This window comes from Trachemys scripta, chromosome 1, assembly GCF_013100865.1.
Source record: "Trachemys scripta elegans isolate TJP31775 chromosome 1, CAS_Tse_1.0, whole genome shotgun sequence".
Lineage (NCBI taxonomy): Eukaryota > Metazoa > Chordata > Testudines > Emydidae > Trachemys > Trachemys scripta.
Window position 1 is genome coordinate 93552372 of NC_048298.1, and position 27081 is coordinate 93579452.

At 45.5% G+C, this 27081-nt stretch overlaps 1 protein-coding gene across 1 annotated transcript; it reads right to left on the bottom strand.

Moving 5' to 3' along the window:
• Nucleotides 1-3327: 3327 nt before the first annotated feature.
• HMGXB4 (HMG-box containing 4) lies at nt 3328-25331 on the bottom strand. The gene is given in 12 exon segments (XM_034777920.1): nt 3328-5568; nt 8227-8349; nt 10130-10299; nt 10820-10925; nt 11236-11300; nt 11836-11917; nt 13382-14245; nt 14247-14374; nt 15745-15823; nt 17555-17703; nt 18362-18467; nt 25257-25331. Coding segments are annotated over 12 exon segments (1929 nt in total). The 5' UTR covers nt 25269-25331; the 3' UTR covers nt 3328-5523.
• Between the last annotated feature and the right edge of the window lie 1750 nt (nt 25332-27081).

Genomic DNA, 27081 nt, shown 5'->3' on the forward strand with positions numbered 1-27081 from the left:
CAAAATATCCGCTGGGCGGGCGAAGGACTGCACCGTGCCCCCATCTCCCCACCTGCCCCTCTGACCCCCCTTACCTGCCCCCACCCCTCTACCGACCTACCCACAAGACCTGTCCTTCCTTTGCCCTCAGACCTGAGCACCATTTACCCCCCAGACCTGATCCTTCACCCCCACCCACAAAAACCTCACTCCCCTATTCTCCCTGCATCCAAAGGAGTAGACTAGGCATCTGTCCCCATCTCTGTGTGGTATCTGGATTAGAGCAGAGCAGCAGTCTCCTATGCAAGGGGTGCACTTGCTCTCCTCCCCCATCTTACTGCAGCCAGGCAAGGGCTCTCGCGCGTTTTCCAGATAAGGCATAACATGGGACAACAATGAACCCAAGGTCATGTTATCACATTACAGTGCCCCCAAAGAATTCAGGATCCTGCAAAAGTAAATAGCAAGGGCTTTTCTCATAGCTGTGCGACATGCCTATTAAATTGACGGCTGACCTGACTTCCCTGCCTGGGGTACCTCAGTGCTGTCCACCCCCTGCCTAAGCAGGTGCTCTCCTGAGTGAACAAAAATCCTCTCCTACATCCTGACCTGATATGCTGATTGTTTTTCATCTCATAGACTAACAGACATATTGGAGCATGAGCTTTTGTGGGTGAATACCCACTTCGTAGGATGCATGCATAAGGTGCCACAGGACTCTGCTGCTTTTGCAGATCCAGACTAACACGGCTATCCCTGTGATACTTTTTCATCTCAGAAACTGTCCTCTCTTCAGGCAATGGGGAATGTGGTCTGGTGGTTTGAGCAGTATGGGAGTCAGGAGTTACAGGTGCTAGTGTGAGCTTTGCCACTGACTGTCCATTTAATCTTGGTCAGATCCCTTCAAGTCTGCCCCCTGGGTTTTTCTATCTACCAAATGGAATAGTACCCATATTTGCCTGCAGCTGAAAGGGATGCTGGGTAGAGGAAAATAGATTTAGAGTTCTGTCAGCATGCTGAAGGGTTAATCTGCACCAACCTACAACTAAAGGCTTTCAAGAAAAGATTTTAAGTGGTAGAGTTAAATATTTTCAAATTGTGTTTACTTTCATAAGTTTGGGGACTTCAGTGACTCCACAATCACACAAAGGCCTGATCTACATAAAAGTTATACTGGTTTATCTACAGATCTAATTTATACTGAGTCAATGAAACTGGTGCAACTTTGTGTGTGGAAACTATCGGATTAAACCTGGTGTAAAGCATTTTGGCTTGTCAATAAATTTACAAATGCACGCTAAACCAATATAACCAGTTTGAAACCTATACAAGAGAGTTTACATACAAAAGCTGCACCAGTTTAACTGAACTGATTTAAATTAAACCAGTGCAATTTGTGTGGATACACAGATCTAAGGCTGATTTGCCTATGGGGGTATCAATGTGGGAAGAAGGGAAAAGGGTGTGAATTCCCTAACAGGAATTGATTCACCCTAATGACCTAAAATGGAAAATTTCAGGCAAGAGGGCCTAGTCGAATGAATGGATATAAACTGGCCGTCGGGAAGTTTAGGCTTGAAATTAGATGAAGGTTTCTAACCATCAGAGGGGTGAAGTTTTGGAACAGCCTTCCGAGGGAAACAGTGGGGGCGAAAGACCTCTCTGGCTTTAAGATGAAGCTTGATAAGTTTATGGAGGGGATGGTTTGATGGGATAAAGTGATTTTAGTCAATAGGTCAATAACGTGCCATAGCTGGTAATTAGCAACAATGGTCAATGATGGGATATTAAAAGTTACTACAGAGAACTTTTTCCAGAGGGTCTGGCTGGAGAATCTTGCCCGCATGCTCGGGATTCAGCTGATCGCCATATTTGGGGTCGGGAAGGAATTTTCCTCCAGGGTAGATTGTCAGAGGCCCTGGAGGTTTTTCGCCTTCCTCCGCAGTATGGGGCAGGGGTCGCTTGCTGGAGGATTCTCAGCGATTTGAAGTCTTTAAATCTTGATTTGGGGACTTCAACAGCTGAGTCAAGGGAGAGAATTCTGGGAGTGGGTGAGTCAGCTTTTGTGGCCCACATCCTGTGGGAGGTCAGACTAGATGATCATAATGGTCCCTTCTGACCTTAGAGTCTATGAGTCTTTCTACTAAGTCCAGCACACTGGTGGTATTCAACCAAAAAATAAGACTTTAATAGATCTACCAATCAAAATACCAGCCTCATTTGTTATTCCTGAAAACGAGGGTACTGGATACTAAAGAATATGTCTCTGTAGTAATTATTCCATACAAGGAAACCATTTGAAAGTCATCAATAATTATTTTTGGAGCAAATTCATCCATAAAATGTCTCAGAATCAAAAAACTTTTTGGAGAGACAGTAATCAAATACAATTTATTGTTTTAACATAGTCTGTTACTCCAAAAGCCTGAATGTACTGATTTACTAATCTATGCAGATTATGAACTCATGATAGCATCCTGTGTATGTGTCATATCTATTTTTAAAACAGACATCCCCAGCGCCAAAGTTTACATTTGCCGTGTTATGAGTGCGAGCAGTGGACTAGAATGTAGCCTGCAGCACTTAACATAGGCAGAATAGTTCTAAGTGCTTCATCTTTTAGTTTTACTGTTTGTTTCTGTTTTATGCATGATGGTAGGAGGAACTGACAACCACCTTCAGTACGTAAGTCTTTTTCTGCCAACTTATTAAATAGTTCTCTTAATGTGGTTTTCCTGGAATGTTGAAATGTGTGAGGGTAGGTGGTTATGTATTTTAAAATTTATCTCGTCAACTTGTGTTGAAATACAAAATACAATTTGGGTTGGTGAAGTGTCATATTCTGCAACATCATCATGGGTTGAGACATCCCAACACACAAGTTCTGAGGCTGCAACTGGCCCATGAGTTTCTCAACTTCTGAAAACAGAATTTTTAAATATCATGGCAAGATGTGATCCTACTGTTCCTGTAACTGGTGGTTTACCATACTGATCCTGAACCACCAGTACTATTTTGCTTTCAGCACATAAACTGAGCTGCAGGGAAGGTCACAGGGGCAGGAACGTGGGACCTTTGCAATGCTAGATGACATCTCTCAAGCATGTCTTGCATTGATGCCTCTAAGAAGTATGGAGGAGGGCTCTAAATTATCAGTAATCTTCAAGAGATGTATCAAGCAGATTGTGCTATTAGAAATGAGGTGTTGGAACACACTGCCCATAGAATAGGAGAGGCTAATAAAACAGACTACTATGCACTATTTAGTAATACTGAACACTAGTAGCCAGCATTGTTGGGGAGAAGATGCAAAGCACGTTATAAATACAAAATAATGACACAAACTCCAAATGTTAAAAAAATTATATGTAAGTACAGTACAAAAAAGTTTCTTTATACAACTGTAATGCAATCTGGACCAAATGGCAAGAAAAATAACAAAAATATAAAAACTGTTAGGTCTCAGTCCAAAGTTTTCCCTCTAGTACCAAATACCACAAGATACAGATTATACAAATGTTTACAAATTTTTAAATAAAAATACAATACATTAGGGTTTGTGTGTGTGGTTTTTTTTAAACTCTTCAAGAGTTGATCATGATATAGATGGCAAAGCTATAGCTGATTGATCCCCTTCTGTTCCTTTGATAGAGATCTGAGTATGTATCATTCACTACAGTGCTCTCCATTGTGGAGAGTTGGAAACAAACAGAGTCAGGTGTTTTATGCCATTTCTTAGAATAGAGGCTTTGGTGAGGGTCCAGAAGCCCACTGAGATCTCTCTGCCCACCCCCACCTCCCTCAAATGCTGCTTGGGATTAGCCACATATTTTTGAGATGTGTATGCCTAGGTCTGAGGCCTGGGCCCAAATCTTCTATATGCTCTATAAGAGCCTTCTGTTTCACTACCAACCCAGCCCTACTGACTGACCAACAAAGCAGCATTGAACTGGGAAGAGAGGAAGCCCTGCAAGACAACATTTACCATGTACGTGCGGCTGGGGAATACACAGTAGAGAGGATTGGGTGGAAACTTCCCTCTACACATCTGAGGATTTGCTTAATCATGCCAGATTTAGAGCTCAGCCATATTGAGGTACAGCTCACTTCCAGCTGCCATGGAAGAGAATCCAGAATTCAAAACAGAAGCAAAAGTGCCCTTCTTCTGCTACTTTAAAACCTATAAATTATAAGGGATGGGGAGGCTGGGGCCAGAATAAATGAGTCTCCATTTCAGCTTCCACCCAACATCCCTGGACACACTGTTCTTCACAAGGGCTTAACACTCTGTTGTCCCTATTCCTTCTTGCAGAGTCTATGCAGGCTACAACAGGAGCAGTTAATTCCTGTAGGGTGGGGGGTGAGCACAGCTGATTCATATTTTCCACACACGATTGGTGGAGGGAAGGCTTTTTTGTTTTTAAATTATATATATACACACACATATATATATATATATATATACAGAAATATACAGGATAAATTAAAATCTATTACATATATTGGTAAAAGTTAAATACACCACGCATACACACGCACACCTATGTGAGAATCAAATGCTTTCCTGCAGCTCACTTTGGAGGAGAAGGAGCTCAGGTGGGATCTGTCCACTCAACCCATGTTCTGCTCAGCAAGAACCTCTTCAATTTTTAACATTAAGCACTGTCTCTAGATAATCCAGCAGCACCAGGAGGATTCCATAAATCTTATTCAATACTGCTGGTGAAAGGGATGATGGAATCAACACTCTTAGAAACAAAGTCCTCTACCCACAAAACAGGTACAGATGGGCAGAGGCAGTGCAAGTTTCTCCTACATATTGCCCTCTCCTCCCCACCAGGATGGTACAGCCCTGATCTGGAGAAATTAAGAGGGTGGTTCATTCTTCTCAGTCCATTCAAGCTTTGGCCCTCTTCTGAGGTTGGCATTTAGTGTTGATGATGATGTAGGTACAAGTCCACAAGAAGAGTACAGATTCTTCACCATCTCCACAACTATTTTAACACAAACTACCAGCCAGTCAGCAGACAGTAACACTAATGACCTGGGGGTTGGAAGAAATGACCTAGAGATCAAAGCCTTTATCTTCCATCAGCCATCCAGTCCTCCCCCAAAGCAGTGCATTTCAATAGAAGTTAGAAAGAGGGCTGGTGATGAGTCCAGCACTATTGCTTGGTCCAAAATAAACAAGCCTGTGGACTTGTCCATCAACAGACAGTCTGTGCTCAGGCCAATTCCTCAAAAAGGCTTCTCTGAATTTAAGGCTGATATATCAAAAGTTTTATGAACTCCAACCACACAAAAACCTTCTGACTGGAGAATACATTGAGTAGGTCTCTTCCACCAACAGGAAAGGATTCGCTCAGCTTACGTCACAACTTTTCATAAAATTAATAAAAGTAAAATAGTTACAATCCTATGTATATACTATACAGATATAAAACTTTAAAACCCTACACACGGAGCCCTTAGAGAGTGCCGGTATAGCGCCTATGTACACAAGTCAGTAACGTGGAAGCAGGTACGTCCCAGGGTCCTTTCCTGTCAGAGTCCAGGCATGATGTAGGCGATGTTGTCTAGTGTGTTTGACTGGAAAGAGAACATTTAATATTTTTTAAAAGAATGCCATGTGATCCCAAATCCTATAGAAACAATGATTCAGTGTAACAGAGCTGTGGGATGTGGAGATCTCCATCTTGTCAGACAATTTTCTACAGGGTGGGGTCAACCCCATTCTCTTGGAAGTTACCAGTACTGTTAGCTAATCTTCGGCATTTTGGAAATACAAGGAGACCTAGCTGAAAGATAGTCTCAGGCAATGAGAGCACAGTGGGGGCACCTGGAGGTAAGGGAAACACTCATAGTGCCTTATACTGCTTCTTCATCCCACCTGGCCAGTGCTAAGAGCAGTGTAGATGAATTGGGAAGCAATCAATCCATACCCAGCCCACATCCACCTGAGGGAAGCTCAGTGAGGAAGGGCCCAACCCAGGGTGATGGAAGTAATAGGGGAATCCAGGAGAAATGTCCTGCCTACACAAACTCATGAAAAACTCTGCTAGAATTTGTAATGTGAAAGTGTGAAAAAAGGAAAATATTTCAGAAGGTGAGAGTGAAAGAAAGTTTGTCTGGGCTCCTGGATTTTCTTTGCAAATGCTGTTGGCAGCCTAAAGGACATTGCTGTGGTCCCCAGTATCTCAGCAAACATGTTCCAGCGACTCCACCTGTAGTGTCTATGACTGTAGCACACCAGTAATCACAGAGGTGTGGCTGGCTACCCAAAAAAAGCCTCAGACTTGAGGTGTGCAAATAATGGATTTTTCAGTTCTCTGGCAATTCCGGAAAAAAAATTGAAAAGAAACTCATTTGGGATGGACCCAAAACAAATTTTTTCAGAATTTTCAGCAAATTGAAAAAAAATCATTTTCGGTCAAACAAAATATTTCATTCAATCCAAAACAAAATGCTTCATTTCAATGTCAATCATTTTTTAATGTTTGGGATTTTTTAAAATATAAAATTGAAGGATATTTAGAAAAAAGTCATTTCAAACTGAAAAAATCAAAGCATTTAGTTTTGCAAATGTCAAAATGAAACATTTTGCTGCTTTCTGATTTAAAAAAAAATGAATAATTCAATAAATTTGCAGAATGCTTTAGTGTTGCCAAATCTACATCCTTTGCTGAAAAAGTTTTGGCTGATAAATTTCAGGTAGCAACATCTTCGATACACACTCCTGTTAATGAAGAACGAGGAACTGGAATCTTGGCTGTCTCTTGATCGGTTCTATAATTTAGCAGTGCCACCTACTCCCTGAAGAGATAAACAGCACCTTCCACGACACACAAGCCCTGCCAACTCTAGCTTACCATGAGGAAAGCACGTTTACTGATGTGGACAACTATCTAGATAGGAAACTAGCCTGGAACTACCAAACTAATTGCACTTGTGACCAGGTCTGAGCTCACATCTCCAGAAGTGAAAGATCAGTGCCTTAACCTACCTACAGCTCCCTAGTTCTTAACAGAAATAAAAAGAGGTTCCGGTTTCCAGCCCCATCAATGATGTGGAGAGGGAGTGCCAGTGCTCAGAATGCTTTTGGCAAAAGGGAGAGACTGAAGTCTAGGCTGCATTGTCCAACGGTTATAAAGCCATAGCTTGAGCTGGCAGCACCTGGCTGACATACTAGGGAATGTGCCCATGGCCACTGTGGGAGTTTACAGCAGAAGCTGCCACACCTTTTTTTTTTTTTTTTTTCTGGTTAGAGACCCCTTCCTGTGATGAGTCAGTGTCTGGGCCACCTCCCCTCACCCCCCAACCAAGATCATTCACATCATGCCCTGGAACATTTGCCTTATCTTCCATTTTCTTCCCAGATATTTTTTTTCCTCCTCCTTGTCAGATTTGCTTTTCATCTAGTGTTTTCTGTGTACTTTACTGGTATGCTTTCTCCTTTTGATTCCAGTTTTTGCCCTCTCTCTCTTTTTCTCTGCCTTGGTCTTCTCCCCTACTTCGTGTTGTGACTTCTGTCCCTCTCTCTGCTTTCATGTTGTCACTTTGAGTTTGCCACCATGCTACACTGGTGCTGCAAGTTGCTTGCTGCCGAATGAGGGCTCACTATGAAGTGTTCAGGAATGGAGGAGAGAATATGTAGCTGTGAACCCAACAGCTGTAAGTAACAGACCACATGCCTCCCTTGCCTGGAGGAGTTTACCGACATCTTTTGAGGTGGCCACCCCCCACATAGGGAATCCTGGTCTTAAGAGTTAATTGCAGATTATTGGAATGATGTTTACACAATTACAGAAAAACGGAATGTGTATATATATATATATATATATATATACACACACACACCAGCTGGAGAGGGCCTTTTAATTCTTATGCAAACTTGGAGCTTGTTAAGATGTCTGGCATGCACACAGTTGTTTTATTTGCTCCAGATTTACTGTTTCAGTCACTGAGAAACAGGAGCTGCAAGTACTGCAATAAATGGAATAAAGGTTAAGTTCCCTTGAAAGGTTAGCATCTCTGGATCTTTCACTGAAAATCTAATGCACAATATCCTTCAGCAGATATTATCAGTGAATTCCCCACACATAAATCCTTCCCATAGTAACAGTGCACTAGCAGAACTATTTATCCATCTGTGTAGCAGCAGAGGCTCACCAGTGTCACAAAGACATGCTAGTCAGGACTCCAGCTCTCTTTCCAGGGAGACTGAAATAAGAACCACAAGGAACTCACCAGAACTTGCTTAGGGCAGCCATTCAGCTCAGGTAGTTGTGTGGTCAGGCATGCTAAAGGGCCCAGGGCACAGATAATAGAATCTAGAAGTACTGACAAACTTCCTGATACAGCCACCATCCCCTGGAAGTAAGGAAGGAGAAAGGAATTGAATGGGTATAAGTAGTGGAGTCTGCAATCCCATCACCACAAAAATCTATTATCTTAAAGATACCACAAGTTCTCTCTTGCGCTTATCCACCAACCCCACTTCTCTATTGTTTGTATCATAACAAAGCCATGTGAGATACTTCATACACATATATCACTGACCCAAACAGTTTACAACAGGATCTCAATAGGCAATGTACAAATACAGGAAAAGGGTGGGAAACAACAGAAAACAAAGGCAGAGTACTGAAGTAAGTATATCTTCTTAGGTTCACAATTTTTTTGATTTAAAAAAAAAAAATCATTTTTTATCATCTATTGCGATAATACTTATTTAAACCTCAACCCAGATCCACAAATAGGAAGCATAGTGAAGAATATGGCCTCTCTGGGCTCAAGGAGCTAAGACTGTAGCTAGGCTTGCCCTAAGGCAGGGGTTGGCAACCTACGGCACACGTGCCAAACACGGCACGCGAGCCGATTCTGAATGGCACGCTGCTGCCCACTGAGGAGGAGGAGGAGGAGGGACGGAGGGGCCGGAATGCACCACGTTGTGCGAAGAAGTGGGGGAGGCGGAAGCTTGGCTGCCGCAGGATCAAGCTTCTGCCTCCTGCCCCTGCAGGGGAGAGCGGTGGGCGGGGGGGCTGAGTGGGGCGGGAGGCCGGGACACCGCTCTCCCCTGCGGGGGAAGGAGGCATAAGTTTGATCCTGCGGCAACCAAGCTTCCCCCTTCCCCACTTCTTCACACAACATGGTGCATTCTGGCCCCTCCTCCTCCCCCCAGAGGAGCAGAGCCAGAAAGTGGTAGGGACGGGCCTGGGGAAAGAGGGTGGAACAGGTCATATCCCTCCCAGCCCCCTGCCATGAGCCGCTCAGGGCAGGGGGCTGGAAGCACCCCCACGAGCCGAGCACCCCAGCCTTCTGCCCTGCACCCCCCCACCCCAACACACACCCATCCCTCTGCTCCCCCACAGCCCCCCCAGCCCTCTGCCCTGCACCCCCCACACCCCCCCATCCCTCTGCCCTGACCTCGAGTTGCCAACACCCAGCCTTCTGCCCTGCACCTCCACACCCCCCCAGCCTCTGCTCTGACCTCAAGTCCCCACCCCAACACCCAGTCTTCTGCCCTGCACCTTCACACACCCCAGCCCTTTGCCCTGACCTCGAGTCCCCCGCCAACACCCAGCCCTCTGCCCTGAACCCCCCACCCAGCGGGCTGAGCAGGCTGGCGGCGTAAGATCAGCATTTTAATTTAATTTTAAATGAAGCTTCTTAAACATTTTGAAAACCTTGTTACTTTACATACAACAATAGTTTAGTTATATAATATACACTTAGCAAGAGACCCCTTCTAAAAAAAACGTTAAAATGTATTACCGGCACGCAAAACCTTAAATTAAAGTGAATAAATGAAGACTCAGCACACCACTTCTGAAAGGTTGCCAACCCCTGACCTAAGGTAACATAATTTTTGGAGTAGGGAATTACTTTTCCATATCCTACTGTGAAGGAAGAGGTTTTCACCTTTACAATGGCAGGAGCTAGTCCCCAGTACAAAAATCCCAATTGGGACACTGGGGAAAAGCAGTTCAAATATGTTTTATTGGTGATAAAGCATGCAGGGTGCAGGACAGCGGGAGTGAGACTATACTGTTATCCATTAAACCCAATGCAGTTTAGAGTCCAGATTACACAGATGCTATGTTGGGATTACATGTGAGATTCCCTGATTTGGTACTGGCTCTGTACCCACCTCTGTCTCTTGCAGCCGGTGTCCAATGAGGCTCAGAGATTCACCCAGCAACTGTAGATGTGCAGCTACATCAATGGGATCTGTATCAGGGGCTTTGGCTGGTGAGGAGGATAACACCACAGTGCTGGAGGGGGACTTCTTATGAGGTGAAAGCATACCTGCTAGGGAAGCTTAAAATAGATAGGTGGGTAAAAAAAAAAAAAAATCTTGTTATCTCCTCTACTGACAAGTCTGTTTGCATTGTAAGCTCTTTGGGGTTGGTGTCTCTTTCATACTTATGCAAAGCACCAACCCCACTTCTTGACACTGTATTAATAACTAATATTAATATAGAAGTGATGGGAGATTCTCTCATTAAACAGATGCTAAACTAACCATACCCTTTGTTTTTGTTAACTCCAGCCTCTAGCACATACCCAAACTTCTCTCCTTTATATAATCCATCATCAGTGTGCTGTACAAATGGTACCATCTTTATAGCTTAGGGCTGGACAGGATGCCCTTTTGAAACCTATGAACACCAATCTTCAGTCCTCTAGAGGGATCATTTTTGAGTAAGAGAATAATCGGACACAAAACTCATGGGGAAGGATGAGGGAAAGAGCAGAAGGTGCTCTCTTTGTTCCCTAATGCACAGGTAATACTCTCCCCTTTCCCCAAAGACTTGAACAAATGGGGTGTGGCTATTACCTTTCACTTTTGGGGCACCCTCTGATGAGGATGCCTTCCTCTTCACTGTTGTGGCCTCTGCTTTATTCTGCTTATGCTGCAGATATTGAGCTTTCTGCTTCCAAACCTGCACAGAACACAGAAAGAAAAGCAGGATTCAAACCATTAGGCAAACCTGCTGCCAGGATTTGGGAGATGGGGTGACTTCATGGATAGTTGATTGGCTAAACAATTCTCACAAGCAGAAACCAGACATTTTTGTTACTATGGGGCTGAGAGCACCCAATTCCCTTACTGCAGGGTGTTGCATATTTATTTGCCATACTGTAACACCCAGGGGCCCCACACTGCAAAAGCAATGCTGGCAGCATGAGAGGATCCAGGCAGCTAATTTAGATAATTTATTCTACAAAAAATATATCCAGGGGCATACGTACCAGTTTATCCTTTTCAGGCAGCTGCTTCCATACTTCTGCCAGTTTTTTGCTCAACTCCCCAAAATCTAGGAGGAAAAGGAGAGGTAACAATAAAAGGGGAAAGTTTAATAAAAAAATCAAATATAAAAATCAACCAAGAGAAGACAGTGGAAAGTCTGTATAAATACTGAAAGTTCAGGAAACTGGCCCATGCGTATGCTGTTAGTGAAGAGCCTGTACCACACTTGAACTACCCACGCTTGGAGACTATTTCCTATAGTTTCAACCTAAATAGAACAGGTAGATGCTGGGCACATACACCTGCACTGAGGAACATGTGTATATAGGAGGCTGCACAATATACTATCAGAGACAGGTTTGCAGTAAAAGGACGTTATCCAAATTCACAGTTGGGTTGAAACACCATGATATTAGATCATGGGAGCCTCTCCTTTTCACTTTGCTGCCTCTTATTTAAAGCATCCTGGCAGACTCTTTGCACTCCATCACCAATAGTGGATGTTGGAACAAAACAAGGATATGCCCTGGTAACCAATCTGACTGGACTGTCCCAGTGACAGATGTATATGAATGGAAGAGGAGTCTAGGTTATTCTCTTACCTATCCCTGGATGTTCAGCCACAATGGTCACGCGATATTCCTTACAGAACACTTGGTAGGCAGACATGTTCTTCTTCTTTGGCTAATCACAAGGAGAAAAGAAAACATGGAAGATTTTTAATTATACTGAGACCTATTTAAATTTAAGGACAATGTGTGTTACTCCTGCAAGAGCTCTGCCAATGTATTTCATTCCTGATCTGAGGCAACCCCCGCTATTCTGGTTCAGGATCAACATCCAGTTCTGCTGCCACACCTCAATTTTGACACACAGCACCACTTCTTATTCCATTCCTAGAGCAATGTCTACCACATGAGCGAGGGGTCCAATTCCTCTGCTAGAGTACACATGCTTGCACTAGCCATCATTGAGTTAGTGTGAGTATAAATAGCAGCATGGCCTCGGTAGCACAGATAGCAGCAATGGAGGCACGGCTGAGCTGCACCGAGTACACCCCAAGCTTGTGGTGTAGATGAAGCCTAGGACGTCATATAGATCTTTCAATTCAACTCAATCCTGACAAACAGTACCCTCTCTTATTCCAGTCCTAGGATTTCTACAGGAGTAAGACACTAGCAGTACAGCAACTGTGGTGGCAGAGGCAGTTGACAATCTGTGCTCAGAGAAATCCTACATGTAATCTTAGAGCCTATTTTACTGAGTGAGGCTGGTTATGGGCTGGTTCACTTGGGTTATTCCTACTTAATTCTTGACACAATCCAGCTCACTCTATGTCCAATCTGTCATCTTTCCCATCTTATACTACAAGATGACATTGCTCTAATTACTGCCACACCACTCGTATTGAGTCAAAAGTTTTCCCCACTTGCAGTTTTATCGCCATGGACACCTGATGTTCTAGACTCTCAGCATAGGATCGAACTGGGAATGTGGTCCCTCTACAAGATTAATAGCTTTTTTTCCTTTCATTTAGGAGATAATGGACAAATACTTCAACTTCAGCATAGAGTTGTTTTCCCTTGCAATATTTTACCAGATCAGTGGCCACTCTGATCCAGTAGCCTGCCTGAGAATAGCCAGAATCAGATGCTTCAGAAAAAGGTGCGAGAAACCGCAAAATGGGCAATTATGGTATAACTTGTTAAAAGAAGTTTCTTACTTCTCCTTTTAGATAAAGTTAGAGGATGGTTTATGCCCTGAAGCATGGTTGTGTGTATCGCATGATAACTGATGTTCTGCAAAAATGTTTCAACAGTGAAACAATTACTGTTGATACTTAAATTTTTCTTCTTTAGGTTTCAGGGTTAACAACCATTTGACATGGACAGGATGACTCATGCCTCTAAGACCGACTGTTTCAGTTTTTATTTGATTCACATTTTGAAGATTATTTTCATAACAATGAGAGCTGGAATTTTTTTTTTTTTTTTTTTTAAACAAAAGCTCAGCTTCTGGAACAATGGCAATGGTTCTGTGGCTAATTCTGCAGCCAAAATTCAGGGTGTCTTATCCAGTGTTACCCAATGGCACAGCCTCTTAGACATCACAATTTCTGCTACCTATTTATCTGCTACTACTCTTTACCTTTTCTTTATCCTTTTCTGCTTTCTCAGCTTTTTCCTTCTCCTTCTCTTCTTTTTTCTTTTTCTTCTCACTTTGTCCATCTGTGTGAAAAACAGGAGGTGGGGGGGGAGGCACAGGAAGGACAAATGGAGTGCTGGGTGGAGGGGGTGGCGGTGGTGTCACCATAACTTCTGCTACTGCTACAGAGGCAGAGAGTCCAGAACTCTTCTTAGACTTGGAATGCTTCTTCTCCTTATGTTTCTCCTTGTCCTTTTTTTTCTTGCTTTTCTTTGACTTCTTCTTCTTCTTGATCTCCCGGTAGGAGTCATCTATCACCAGCTCTCCAGCCTCCAGTTCCCCACCAGATGATGAACCTGATTCCAGGGGTGGCTCCATACTTGAAAGGTCATATTCACTCCCATGACCTTCTGAGAACAGGGAGGTGTCAGGGCCAAATCCTTCCGGGACTGGCGGTGGATGTGGGTCTGGCAGTGGCTTGTGCTTCTTCCGAGCTGATTTCAGGAAGCTTTGAAGCTCATGACCCAGGAGGAATGAGCCTGCTTCATCTCGACCTGATTTCTTGGAGGATTTTTTTGCAGCTGTTGGTGGTGAAGAGTATGGAAATGACTCCTCGTCTACTGTACTGCCCCCCTTCTCTTTAGGTGAAAGGATGAGCTTCATCTTCAAGCCATCAGGCTCACGCAGGGTCAGTGTCTCTGTGTTTACATAGAGCGGCTTCATCTTTTTGGATTTGTGGAAGCTGCCATCATCCAGCGAGAGCTCTCCACTGCTACCACTCAGTTTCTTCTTATGGTGCTCCTTCTTGCTCTCTGAATAGCCAGTGGCAGCAAAGGAAGAGAAGGATGATTTTTCAGGTGTCTTTTTTTGAGGGCTTGGAGCCCGTGGCAAGAGGTGAGGTGATAGCCTTAAGAAGATCCATGGCTGTGTCAGAAGAGGTTGGGCTTGAGACTGCTTTTTTCTTCTTCTTTGATGGCAACTCCAAAGGTGAAAGGTCTGAAAAAGACCAAAATAAATCAAACTGAGGGGAGATTCTATGTGACATATCTCCTCCTATGCCGGCTTGAAGAAGAGGGGTTCAGAGTCCCCCAGTATTCCTGGTGATCAGGGCTAAATGGCCATCTTTCTGGCTTAGAGAAGTCCTCTGAATCTTATTGCAAGGAAGACTGGCACTAGGCTGGTCACAAGAAACAAGGCTACAGAGAAATAGAAGCTGTGGGCTTCTGGTTAGTTATGAGTATGAACTGTTAGGATAATTCTGTGTTCATATTAAACTCAGAGCCTGGTTTGACCATCCCATGACACAAATATACTGTGACTGAAAATTCAGAGGAGCCAGTATTACCTTAAGTATTATTAATATTGTTATTATTATTTGTACTATGGTAGCACCAAGGAGCCCCAGTCAAGGACCAGGACCCCATTGTGCTAGACACTGCATAACCAGAACAAAAAGGAAGTCCCAGTCCCAAAGAGCTTACAATCGAAGAAAATCCATAGCTTGATCTTTCAGAGAGAAAAAACAAGCACAAAAGCCACATAGAGAGATGTGCAGTATTGCCAACTTTGAGAAATCAAAAATCATGAGTCGGACCTCAAAAATCATGAGATTGTCCCCAAAAATCACGAGATTTTTTAAAAAAGATTATATTGCGTTTTTAGGTTAGTCTCTTGATTTTTGCACTCCTGCCCATCCCCAGGGTGTGATCATGTGATTCATGTGACAATTAGTGTTGCCCACTCTCCCACATGTACTGGATAAGGGGATTTTGGCCCCTGCTGCAGAAACTCTCATCCCCACATCTGCTCGTCTCCTACCCAGCAATTAATCCTGTCCTCCAGTTCCCATCATCAACACCCCATCACTTCAGCCCCCCTACCCCATGACACCATACTCAGTTCACCCTCCCAGCACTCACCCCATCTGCTCATAGCCTACCATCAATACAGACCGCCCCCCATCGCATCAGCCCCCAACCTCCTCACTTCAGCCCCCTCGCAGCCCCCACGCCATAGTTAGCCCTCTCAGTCTCACCTCTGCTCCCAGCCAGCAGCTGCTGCTCTCCGGCTGCCCAGCTCTGAAGGCAGCACCACCGTCAGCAGCAGCACAGAAGCAAGGGTGGCAATACCGCGATTCTCGTACAATAACCTTGAGACCCCCCCGCCACAGTTCCCCTTTGGGTCAGAACCCCTACAGTTACAACACTGTGAAATTTCAGATATTTAAATATCTGAAATAATGAAATTTACAATTTTAAAAATCCTATGACCATGAAATTGACCAAAATGGACAGTAAATTTGGTAGGGCCCTATCGATCAGCCTTCCTGCCCCATAGCATCAATCCTGCGTGCTTCCTATCCTCACCTCTGTAGAAGAACTCATCAGAGGAATGCTTCCTCTTCTTTTTATGAGATTCTGTCCCCAAGAAGAAGAGGTCACTGTCCTGGAATCAGAAAAGAAAAGGAACTGAAAAACCAGTAGGAAACAAAAACAAATTCATACTGGCTCTTGATACAGATAATTCTGGAAACCACTCTTGTCACTAAATACATCAGTGGTGGGCAACCTATGGCCCGTCAGGGTAATCCGCTGGCGGGCCATGAGACAGTTTGTTTACATTGACCGTCCACAGCAGGGGTGGGCAAACTTTTTGGCCCGAGGGCCACATCAGGGTTGCGAAACTGTATGGTGGGCCTCCCCAAACAGCCTGGCCCCTGCCCCGACTGCCCCGCTCAGAACTCCTGACCCATCCAACCCCCCCGCTCCTTGTCCCCTGACCACCCCCTCTGAGGACCCCACCCCCTATCCAACCCCCCCTCCCCCCGCTCCCCTGACAGCCCCTTCCCCCCCGGAATCCCACACCTATCCAACCGCCCCGCTCCCTGTCCTCTGACTGCCCCCCGGAACCTCCTGCCCCTTATCCAACCCCCTCACCCCTACCCCCTTACCATGCCACTCACAGCCGCACAGCTCAGCCGGAACCAGCCACGCCACCCAGAGCGCTGGCAGCCCGGCGAGCTGAGGCTGCGGAGGAGGGGGGACAGCAGGGGAGGAGCCAGGGACTAGACTCCCCGGCCGGGAGCTCAGGGGCCGGGCAGGACGGTCCCGCGGGCCGGATGTGGCCCGCGGGCTGTAGTTTGGCCACCTCTGGTCCACAAGCACGGCCGCCTACAGCTCCCAGTGGCCGTGGTTCGCCGTTCCCGGCCAATGGGAGCTGCGGAAAAGGCCGCAGGTTGCCCACCACTGAAATACATTCTCTGTGTATTGACCATTCTGAAGTTTGGGGATTCCACTTGAGTGGTGGAAAATAAAAAAAGAGTGGAAAACAATTTTGTCCACACTTGCAAAGGTCTTAACCCTCCCAATCTTAAACTAGTCATCTCTGAACTGGCAAAAGGCAGCAGAAATTTCAGCTCAAAGTGGTTACTATCAGGTTTCAGTATTAACACCTCTAGATGATGACTAGGGCAGTTCACATCTCTCAGAGCTACCATTTCAGGCTGCCTGCAGAATCAGGAGGATAACAGTGCATCACTTTATATTCTGTTCATAGTCTGTAGATTATCTATGCAACCATAAGGTCTAGAATTTTGTTTTTTATATGAAAGTTTACAATTCCTGTTCTCCCATGCCTCTGAGGGCTGGGGGAGGATCTCCCCACTCATCCATCCTGAGGCCACAAATCACAGATAATAACTGGGCCTACCTCTCAGAATTAATCAATACCACTTTTTGAAGGACTGTATGCTGCCAATGAGTGATGTGAAGCACTCCCTCTGCTTTCCATAGTCCGTCACTTGCCATTTTTACAAAAGGAAAACAGCAAATTCACCCACCCCAATCCCAGCAGAAGATTTTAAGTCAGCATTTCTCAAACTGGGTTCCGCAGGCCCCACTGATCAACTCCTCCCTCTCCCTCCCAGCGCCTCCTGCATGCCGGGGAACAACTGTTTCTCAGCGTGCAGGAGGCGCTGAGAGGGAGGGGGAGGAGCAGGGACGGGGTGCACTCAGGGGAGGGGGCGGAAAGAGACGGGGAAGAGAAGGGGTGGGGTGGAGTGGGGGTGGGGCCCAGGGCTAAGTGAGGGATTGGGGGTCTGCGAAAATTTTTAAATCAAAATGGGGGTCCTCGGGTTGCTCAAGTTTGAGAACCGCTGTTTTAAGTGCATTTTCTCACCTTCAACCTTTTCTTTGAGGTCTTTCTGACCTGAGCTGCTATTTCCTCCTCTTCCCGCAGCAAATCCTTGTAAGAGCGCTTTTTCTCTCGCTGGGTTCTACCTGCTGCCAGCCCCACGTCGTCAATGCTTCGGTCACCCTCTAAGCACTCTAGCATTTGTGAGTGTGGTGAGAAAGGGAAGGATTGAGATACCCAATTAAGGAACAATGGAAGCAACTTCATTCTGCATAAAACGCAACACAATCACACAGGCCAAAGTTGAAGCAGACTGATGTACAAAAAACAAAAAAAGAATACTGGGGACTAGAAATTAGCGTGCTGTGCTGCCCCAACTGCAAGGAAAAGGCTCAGTGCCGTACAGTACCCTACAAGAGATCAAGGTTCAATTCCTAGTCTTGGTTTCTTTCTCCTCAGAGACAAAAGGAGCTGGGGATGCTGCTGAGACTAAAACCAGGGTCTACAGATTACTATGTTGTTGTGAAGGAGAAAATTAAATTCTATTCCCATTCCTGTTCTATGGAGTTGACAGGGACAATAAATGCTGCAAGGGCAGAGTTCAGTAATGAAGGTGTTAGCAGTCTGAAATGCCACCTGTGAAACCCATTTTCTAGTCCCAGTATCTCACTTCCTGACACCACGAGAGACTTGGAATGCTGCAGAAACCTAGCCTGATGCCCTAGGGCTTCGCATTCTGTACTGCCATGCAGGAGACCGGCTTCCTTTCCCACTCTCTCAACTCCATGGGCTTGCAGGGGCTGTAGAGGGTACCCTTTTTGAACACCCTCTCAGATTATGAAGCAGTCATACCTTCTTTTTTCTTGGAGTCATCATAAGCCATGGCGGTCCTGCAGGAGCCTGAGAATGTGTTGCCACGTCTGGGCTCCTTCCCCCGTTCCCGTCTACAGGACAAGGTCTAAGAAACAGAGAATGAGAATAACCCTCCCATAAAGTGGAATCATAATGGAGAAAAGGGAACTTCCCATTGGGAACTGAATGGAGACTCACAGGAAGAAAGTGGCAGAGGGAAAGCAAGGAAGTGTGCCTCCTTGTCTGCTCATGCTCACGCTTAAGGGATGGGAGGATTGGTAGAGAAAGATCAAACTTCAGGGTAGTTTGCTTTAGCTGATTCACATGTTAAAAGTTTGGAGGGATTGCTTGATTTTACAGGGAGATAACAAGGATCTCCTCTTCCTCGTGAAACCTCAAATTGGTAACATCATGCCATTTATTTCAATAAAATGTAAAATGAGTGCTCAAATGGCTTGTTTTAGCTTCCATGTTGACACAAACAATTAAAAACAGAGTTGGTGTTATAATCCTTTCTTGTCAGCATTGTTGCAAAGAGTGGGGTCTTTAGAGACAAATGCTAAACCCCTGAATCTTGGATGAAGAATTTGGGGTGGAGCGAGAGAAGACCCCAGCTGGATACCAGTCCTGTGCAATGTCCAATGACCTTAGATCTACTACATTAATTGGAGATTTTGGGGCAGAGGTGTGCATCTTTTCTGAAATTCTTGCATTCCCCCACCCTGCTACTTTAGCAATTCTGATGGCCAATTTGGGAGAGGAAGTAGAAGGAAAAAAGCACTCCCTTTTCCTAGGGATTCTGCAGCACTCCCAGCCTCTGGCAGCTCGGGAAGTTCCATGTCTCTCCTGACTGAGTCATTCTATCTTAGGGATCCTTGTGCAGGTAAGAGGTTGCACCTTTTGTCATTGTGGAATAGCTGGATTCAGATTATCTCACAGAAAACAACTTGTGTTCTTCAGTCAGAGACCAGCTTCTTGGCAGAAGTGCAACTTTTAAAACCAAGTAATCCTTCCAGGGATTATCCAGTTCTCACCTGGCTGAAGTTACTTTTTTTTTTTCCCATCTGTGAATAAGAGACCAAGCAGACGGTTTTCTGACTGGCTGAGACACAAACATGACACCATACTGGTGTTAAGGGTTTAAACTCTTTGGGGTAGGGAACTTGTTTTGTGTGTGTTTTGTAAAGCTCTCCATATACCTACAGGCTTTAGAAACAATTGGTTGACACTATAATATAAATACATATTCATGCTTTACTGGTTTCAAAAAAAAAAAAAAAAAAAAAAAGAAACCCACAAACCCACCACCACTCTACACCCACCACTACCACCCCAACTAAGTAGGAAACATTTTTGTTACAATTCGCATGGAGTAGAGGTTAATCTGCATTCATTTTAATATTTTAGAAAAATCATCCACCTCAGAAATTAAAAAAAACAACAATATTACTAAAATGTGAACAATGCCATTGGCAGACATGGCATAAGAACTTAAGAACGGCCATACTGGGTCAGACCAAAGGTCCATCTAGCCCAGTATCCTATCTTCCAAAAGTGGCCAATGCCAGGTGCCCCAGAGGGAATGAACAGAACAGGTAATCAAGTGATCCTTTCCTTGTTGCTCCTTCCCAGCTTCTAGCAAACAGAGGCTAGAGACACCATTCCTGCCCATCCTGGTGATCAGCCATTGATGGAACTATCCTCCACGAATGTATCTAGTTCTTTCTTGAACCCTGTTATAGTCTTGGGCTTCACAACATCCTCTGGTAAATAGTTCCACAGGTTGACTGTGCATTGTGTGAAGAAATACTTCCTTTTGTTTGTTTTAAACCTGCTGCCTATTAATTTCATTTGGTGACCCCTAGTTCTTGTGTTATGAGGAGTAAATAACACATCCTTATTTACTTTCTCCACACTGGTCATGATTTTATAGACCTCATTCATATCCCCCACCTTAGTTGTCTTTTCCAAGCTGAATAGTCCCAGTCTTATTAATCTTTCCTCATACAGAAGCCGTTCCATACCCCTAATCATTTTTGTTGCCCTTTTCTGTACCTTTTCTAAATCCAATATATCTTTTTTGAGATGGGGTGACCAGATCTGCATGCAGTATTCAAGATGTGGGAGTACCATGGATTTCTATAGAGGCAATATGATATTTTTTGTCTTATTATCTATCCCTTTCCTAATGATGCCCAACATGCTCCGTTCACCTTTTTGACTGCCACTGCACACTGAGTGGATGTTTTCAGAGAACTATCCACAATGACTCCAAGATCCCTTTCTTGAGTGGTAACAGCTAATTCAGACCCCATCATTTTATACGTATAATTGGGATTGTGTTTTCCGATGTGCATTACTTTGCATTTATCAACACTGAATTTCATCTGCCATTTTGTTGCCCACTCACCTAGTTTTGAGAGATCCTTTTGTAGCTCTTCGCAGTCTGCCTGGGACTTAACTATCTTGAGTAGTTTTGGATCATCTGCACATTTTTCCACCTCACTGTTTACCCCTTTTTCCAGATCATTTATGAATATGTTGACTAGGACTGGTCCCAGTACAGACCGCTGGGGGACACCACTATTTAACTCTCTCCATTCTGAAAACCGATAATTTATTCCTACTCTTTGTTTTCCATCTTTTAACCAGTTAACAATCCATGAGAGGACCTTCCCTCTTATCCCATGACAGCTTACTTTGCTTAAGAGTCATTGGTAAGGGATCTTGTCAAAGGCTTTCTGAAAATCTAAGTACACCATATCCACTGGATTCCCCTTGTCCACATGCTTGTTGATCCCCTCAAAGAATTCTAGATTGGTGAGGCATGATTTCCCTTTACAAAAAACATGTTGACTCTTCCCCAACAAATTATGTTCATCTATGTGTCTGACAATTTTGTTCTTAGTTTCAACCAGTTTGCCCGGTACTGAAGTCAGGCTTACTAGCCTGTAATTGCTGGGATCACTTCTGGAGCCCTTTTTAAAAACTGGCATCACATTAGCTATCCTCCAAGCACTTAGTACAGAAGCTGATTTAAATGACAAGTTACAGACTATAGTTAGTAGTTCTGCAATTTCGCATTTGAGTTCCTTTAGAACTCGAGTGAATGCCATCTGGTCCCGGTGACTTATTACTGTTTAGTTTATCAATTTGTTCCAAAACCTCCTCTGATGACACCTCACTCAGGGACAGTTCCTTAGATTTGTCACCTAAAAAGAATGACTGAGGTTTGGGAATCTCCCTCACATCCTCAGCTGTGAAGACCAATGTAAAGAATTAATTTTGTTTCTCCACAATGGCCTTATTGTCCTTGAGTGCTCCTTTAGCATCTCGATCACCCAGTGGCCCCACTGGTTGTTTAGCAGGCTTCCTGCTTCTGATGTACTTAAAAAAATTTTGTTGCTGTTATTTTTCTCTTTGGCTAGCTTGTCTTCAAATTCTTTTTTGGCCTTCTTAATTTTATTTTTATACTTCATTTGCCAGAGTCTATGCTCCTTTCTATTTTCCTCACTAGGATTTAACTTCCACTTTTTAAGGATGTCTTTTTGCCTCTCACTGCTTCTTTTACTTTGTTGTTTAGCCATGGTACCACTCTTTTGGTTCTCTTACTATGTTTTTTAATGTGGGGTATACATTTAAGTTGAGCTTCTATTATGATATCTTTAAAAAGTTTACATGCAGCTTGCAGGGATTTCACTTTTGCGCTGTACCTTTTAATTTCTGTTTCACTCACTTCCTCATTTTTGTGCAGTCCCCCTTTCTGAAATTAAATGCTAGTGTTGGGCTGCTCTGGTGTTTTCCCCACCACAGCGATGTTTCATTTAATTATTTTATGGTCACTATTACTAGGCGGTCCAGTTATATTCACCTCCTGGATCAGACCCTGTGCTTCACTTAGGCCTAAATCAAGAATTGCATCTCCTCTTGTGGATTCCAGGACTAGCAGTTCCAAGAAGTAGTCATTTAAGGTGTCAAGAAACTTTATCTCTGCATCCGATCCTGAGGTGACATGTACTCAGTTAATACGGGGATGGTTGAAATCCCCATTAGTATTGAGTTCTTTATTTTAATAACCTCTCTAATCTCCCTGAGCATTTCACAGTCACTATCACCATCCTGGTCAGGTGGTGGGTAATATATCCCTACTGCTATGTTCTTAGCATTTCACACACACACAATTTATTTAACACCACAGTACAGCCCTTTACAGAAAAATAAAAATAAGACAGATCCCTTCCCCGCAATGAGCTTACAATGTTAAGGGCCAGATCTTGCAAACACTACAAGGTACAACGTTTATTTCTGTGATCTGTTCCATTGACTTCAATGGGACCACTCACGATAGTAGGCACTATACTTGATCGTAAATGTTTATAGGATCAACACCTAACATAGATACAGCTCATCAAGAGACATCAGAGATGGTGGGGTGTGATGGGAAAGATGAGGGTAACACCAAGAGGAAACAGATTTGTGTATGGTTATGCGCATACCTTATTAGTCCCATTAAAAAAAATTAGGGAAAGGAAGAGACAAGATTAGAGGTTAGAAGACAAGATCCCTGCCCAGAAAGGCTCACAAATTAAGCCCCTGATCCTGCAAAACATGTGCTTAACTTTATGTACAAGTAGTCCTATGGACTTCGAAGGGACACGAACACGTAATGCTGAAGGTGTGGGGGGCCTTGGTTCCCTATTCTCCAAACCTTTCTCATGCGAAGAGTCCAACTGAAGCCCACCTGTGCGACTGAGGACCTCTTATGCACCTAACGGCTGCAGCATCAGGCCCTCACTCAGACAACACAATGAATTCACAGCACCCCACGGGGGCGGAGGGGAAAGGTGTAAGGAACAATGAGGACAACAGAAGCCTCCAGGGCAGCACCCTGCCCTAGGCAGAGCCCAGTGCCTTCTCTCCCTTCCTGCACAACTGTGTGTGCTGTGCCCCTGTGGCTGTGCTCCAAGGCGCAGGGAGGCGATTGCCTTGCAGGATTATTGCCATTAGCACAGTTTCAGTGGCCGCGTGCAGAGACCCAGCGCTGTCACCGCAGCAGCGCCCCCTGCAGTTCCGTGGGGGCAACACAGTAACCCAGCGCGCGCGCGCGCCCTGCCGGCAGCCCTCGCACCTGCCCCCAGCGCTGTCCGTTCGGCGCCCACTGCGCATGCGCACTACCCTTCCCTCCGGGGCTTCGCGCGCGCCCCCTCGCTTTCCCGCCTCCTCGATTTGAACCAGCCCGGCCCTTCACCGGCCCTTGCCCGCGTCTCCTCTCACCCCGGCGGGCTCCAGCCTCGCTCCAGCCCGCGGCTCTGCCCCTAGAGCAGGCCCCGGGGTCCCAAGCGGCGGCGACCCAGGCCGGAGGCGGGAGCAGCTTGCCGCGCGGCGGCCCCGCTCAGGGAGAGGGGGCTCCGCGGAGGCTTCACTCTGGTCCGCCGCTTCCCGCCTCGCCTCCGCCGGTGCCTGCGGCCGCCATCTTCGAATGGGAAGAGACGCCCGCCCGGCGCCCAGGGAGAGCCAGCCGAGCGCCGAGCGCCTCCAACGCAGGAGGCAGGCAGGGCACTCGGCCTGTAGCGGAACGCCGAGCCGATCGATCGCCAGGCCTGCTGCTAGAATCCTCGGGCCCATTATAGCAGAGGGCGGGGCGCAGCTGGGGCCTTGTCTTGTGCGCCCCCGCCCCGGGCTGGTGCGTCCCCTGGTTTACTTACAGCCCTCTCCCAGCTCCTGGTTCTTCACCTAGTGTACGTGTGCACACCCCTCTCTCACACACGACACCCCCACACCCACCCCTAGCTCCTGCCCAGGGCTGGTGCTTCACCTGATGTACTTACACTCCCCACCAGCTCCTGGTTCATCATCGAGATCGAGGGTCTCAGCCTTTTTCTTTCTGAACCCCACCCCCATGCTATAAAAACTTCATGGTCCAGCTGTACCAGAACAACTGTTTTTCTGCATATAAAAGGCAGGGCCAGCATTGGGAGGTAGCAAGCAGGGAAATTGCCTGGGGCCCCACGAAACTAAGTGCTTCAGATCTGGGTGGCAGGGCTTGGAACCCCAGGCTTCAGCCCCATGCGGTGGGGCTTTGGCTTTCTGCCCTGGGCCACAGCAAGTCTACTGTTGGCCCTGTTTGGTGGACCCCTGAAACCTGCGCAGGGCCTGCCACTGGGCTGGACCCCTGGTTGAGAGCCACTGACCTAGAGTACATGCACTTCCAATATCTCCTAGTCCATTAGCTAGTGTACACACACCCTGTCCCCAACAGCTCCTGGTCCATCACCTAGTGTACACACACTGCTCCCCCCCAATCATCTGGTCCATTCTCTAGTGTACACACCTCTCCCACCCCCAGGTCTTGGTCCATAACCTAGTGTGTGTGTGTATACCCCTCTCTCTCACACACACAGCCACCTTCTGGTTCATCACCCAGTGTACATGCACCACCTCAGCTCCGTTCACTGTAATACACCTCCTTTTCTCCAAACTCAAGACTGCAGGGACATGGCCTCCACCCACCTCTCATCCCTCTTTTGAGGCAGAGTTGTTCCTGTGTGCAGTGCAGATTAGTTGCTGGCCAGGCAGGGCTCCTGCTACATTAACACTGCCTTAGGATGCTGATCAGAAGCCAACACTACTTAAAAATGGTTCTAATCACAGCAGAGAGGTGGTCCCACAAACAGGTCCTCCAGGATTCCATCAGTAGTGGTGCATGATGGAGCTGGGACTCTCCCCTGCCCTTAGAAAGCTACAAGCACTTGACCGAGCTTCACATTCAAAACTTCTGCATGAGAGAGCATGATATGAGTCACCTCCTACTCAAAACATTTGTCCTAGCAGGAAAAGCATACCCTCCCCGGCTCTCCTACCAGAGCTCCATATAGGAATTTTCTCTAATTCTTACCTCCACCCTCATTTTCTCTAAGTAGTCTGCTGCAGCCTTCCTTTATATAGCTTCCAGTCGGCAGTCACATGATGATACTTACTCAGAGGCCTTCTTGATCATGTGCTCTGTGCAGAGACTACAATTCCCAGCAACCCTTGGGCTTAAAGAGGCTATGTCCTATATAGACATGCTGGATGCACCTGCACTTAGGGTTGGTCTATACTAGGGGAGGGGGTCGATGTAAGATACGCAACTTCAGCTACAGGAATAGCGTAGCTGAAGTCGACGTATCATATTTCGACTTACCTCGGGTCCTCACAGCGCGGGATCAACGGTTGCGGCTCCCCCGTCGACTCCGCTACCGCCGCTCACCCTGGTGGAGTTCCAGAATCAACGGGAGCGTGTTCGGGGATCGATATATCGCGTCTAGATGAGACGTGATATATCGATCCCCGATAGATCGATTACTACCTGCCGATTCGGTGGGTAGTCTGGACATACCCTTACAGACCAGAACTGTGTTAGTCACCCCTTCACTTTTAGGTTCTAATCCAAGCACATTACTATTTATTTGTATTATGATAGTGTCTAGAGATCAGGGGTCTCACTGTACTACACTATTCAAACACATAGTAAGAGCTAATCCTTGCCCTGAAGACATTTAAGCATTACTCCTAGGGGAATTCTGTGCCAAAAAATTTAAAATTCTGCACGCAATATTTTAAAATTCGGCATATTTTATTTGTCAAAATAACACAATATAATCATGCCAATTTCAATTATTTTGGTAATTTATTTCAAAATACCTGTCGGACAACAAAAAAGATTCAGGAAATACCACCTTTACTTCTGTGCTGCTGCTGGTGGTGGCGCTACCTTCAGAGCTGGGCACCTGGCCAGCAGCTGCCACTCTCCACTCTGTCTTCAGAGCTGGGCGACTGGAGACCAGGTTTCATGGGGGAGACCAGGTTTTACGGTCTGTGGCACAACTTTCACGGCCGCAAATTTGATGGATCCCTAAATATAAGAGGGAGGATGGCGCCACTAGGGTCAGATGAGGAAAAACTGGAAAAAGGAAGCATTTTGATGGAAATCACAAATTCTGTGTGATTCTGTGGAGAACATTAATTCTGTGCAAACTCTGCATTGCGCAGTGGTGCAGAATTCTAGCAGGAGTAAAGCATGTACATAACTTTCCTCATCTGAGCCGGAATAGTCCCACTGAAGTGATTGCAGAATTGGGGCCTTAATTTGTATTAATTCAGGGTGAAATGTTTGCTCAGGTGTGGGGCACTGAGGCAGAGCGCTTGGGTGCACAGTTTGAACAGCCAGATGCTAGGGCTGTCAGAGGAGCCCAGAGGGCTGCTATTAACATCAGAGAGGCTTTGAGGAACCACTTTGACAATGAGGGGCAGTAACACGTCTGCTTTGGAGTTGCTTCCCTGGTGCATCCATGTACAATTTTGGGGTCCAAGATCCATGCAAGAAAATGTTTTAGAAGCCTGTTCCCAAGAGTGAATTGATTGCTATACTCTTTTGTAGAACACAGAATAAAAATGTTGTACCATTAAATACCTTAGCATTTATTTATTGTTAAAAAGGGTAAAATCTTACAACTGTGTGTAGCTCCAGCTATCATTATGCAAGCTTTGAGAGGGGGTGGAGTGATGGGGAAACTCAGGAGTGCTGTGAAGTGAAAAGGAATGTGTGGGCATAGAGGGAGGTGGGATTGGCAAAGAATTGTGCATCTGCATGTGCTGTAGTGGAGGTTGACCACGGATCTGCTCAGTCTGCAGCTGTATCAAAGACTCGAGCATCTCTGTCTGATGCTCCATAACTTCTA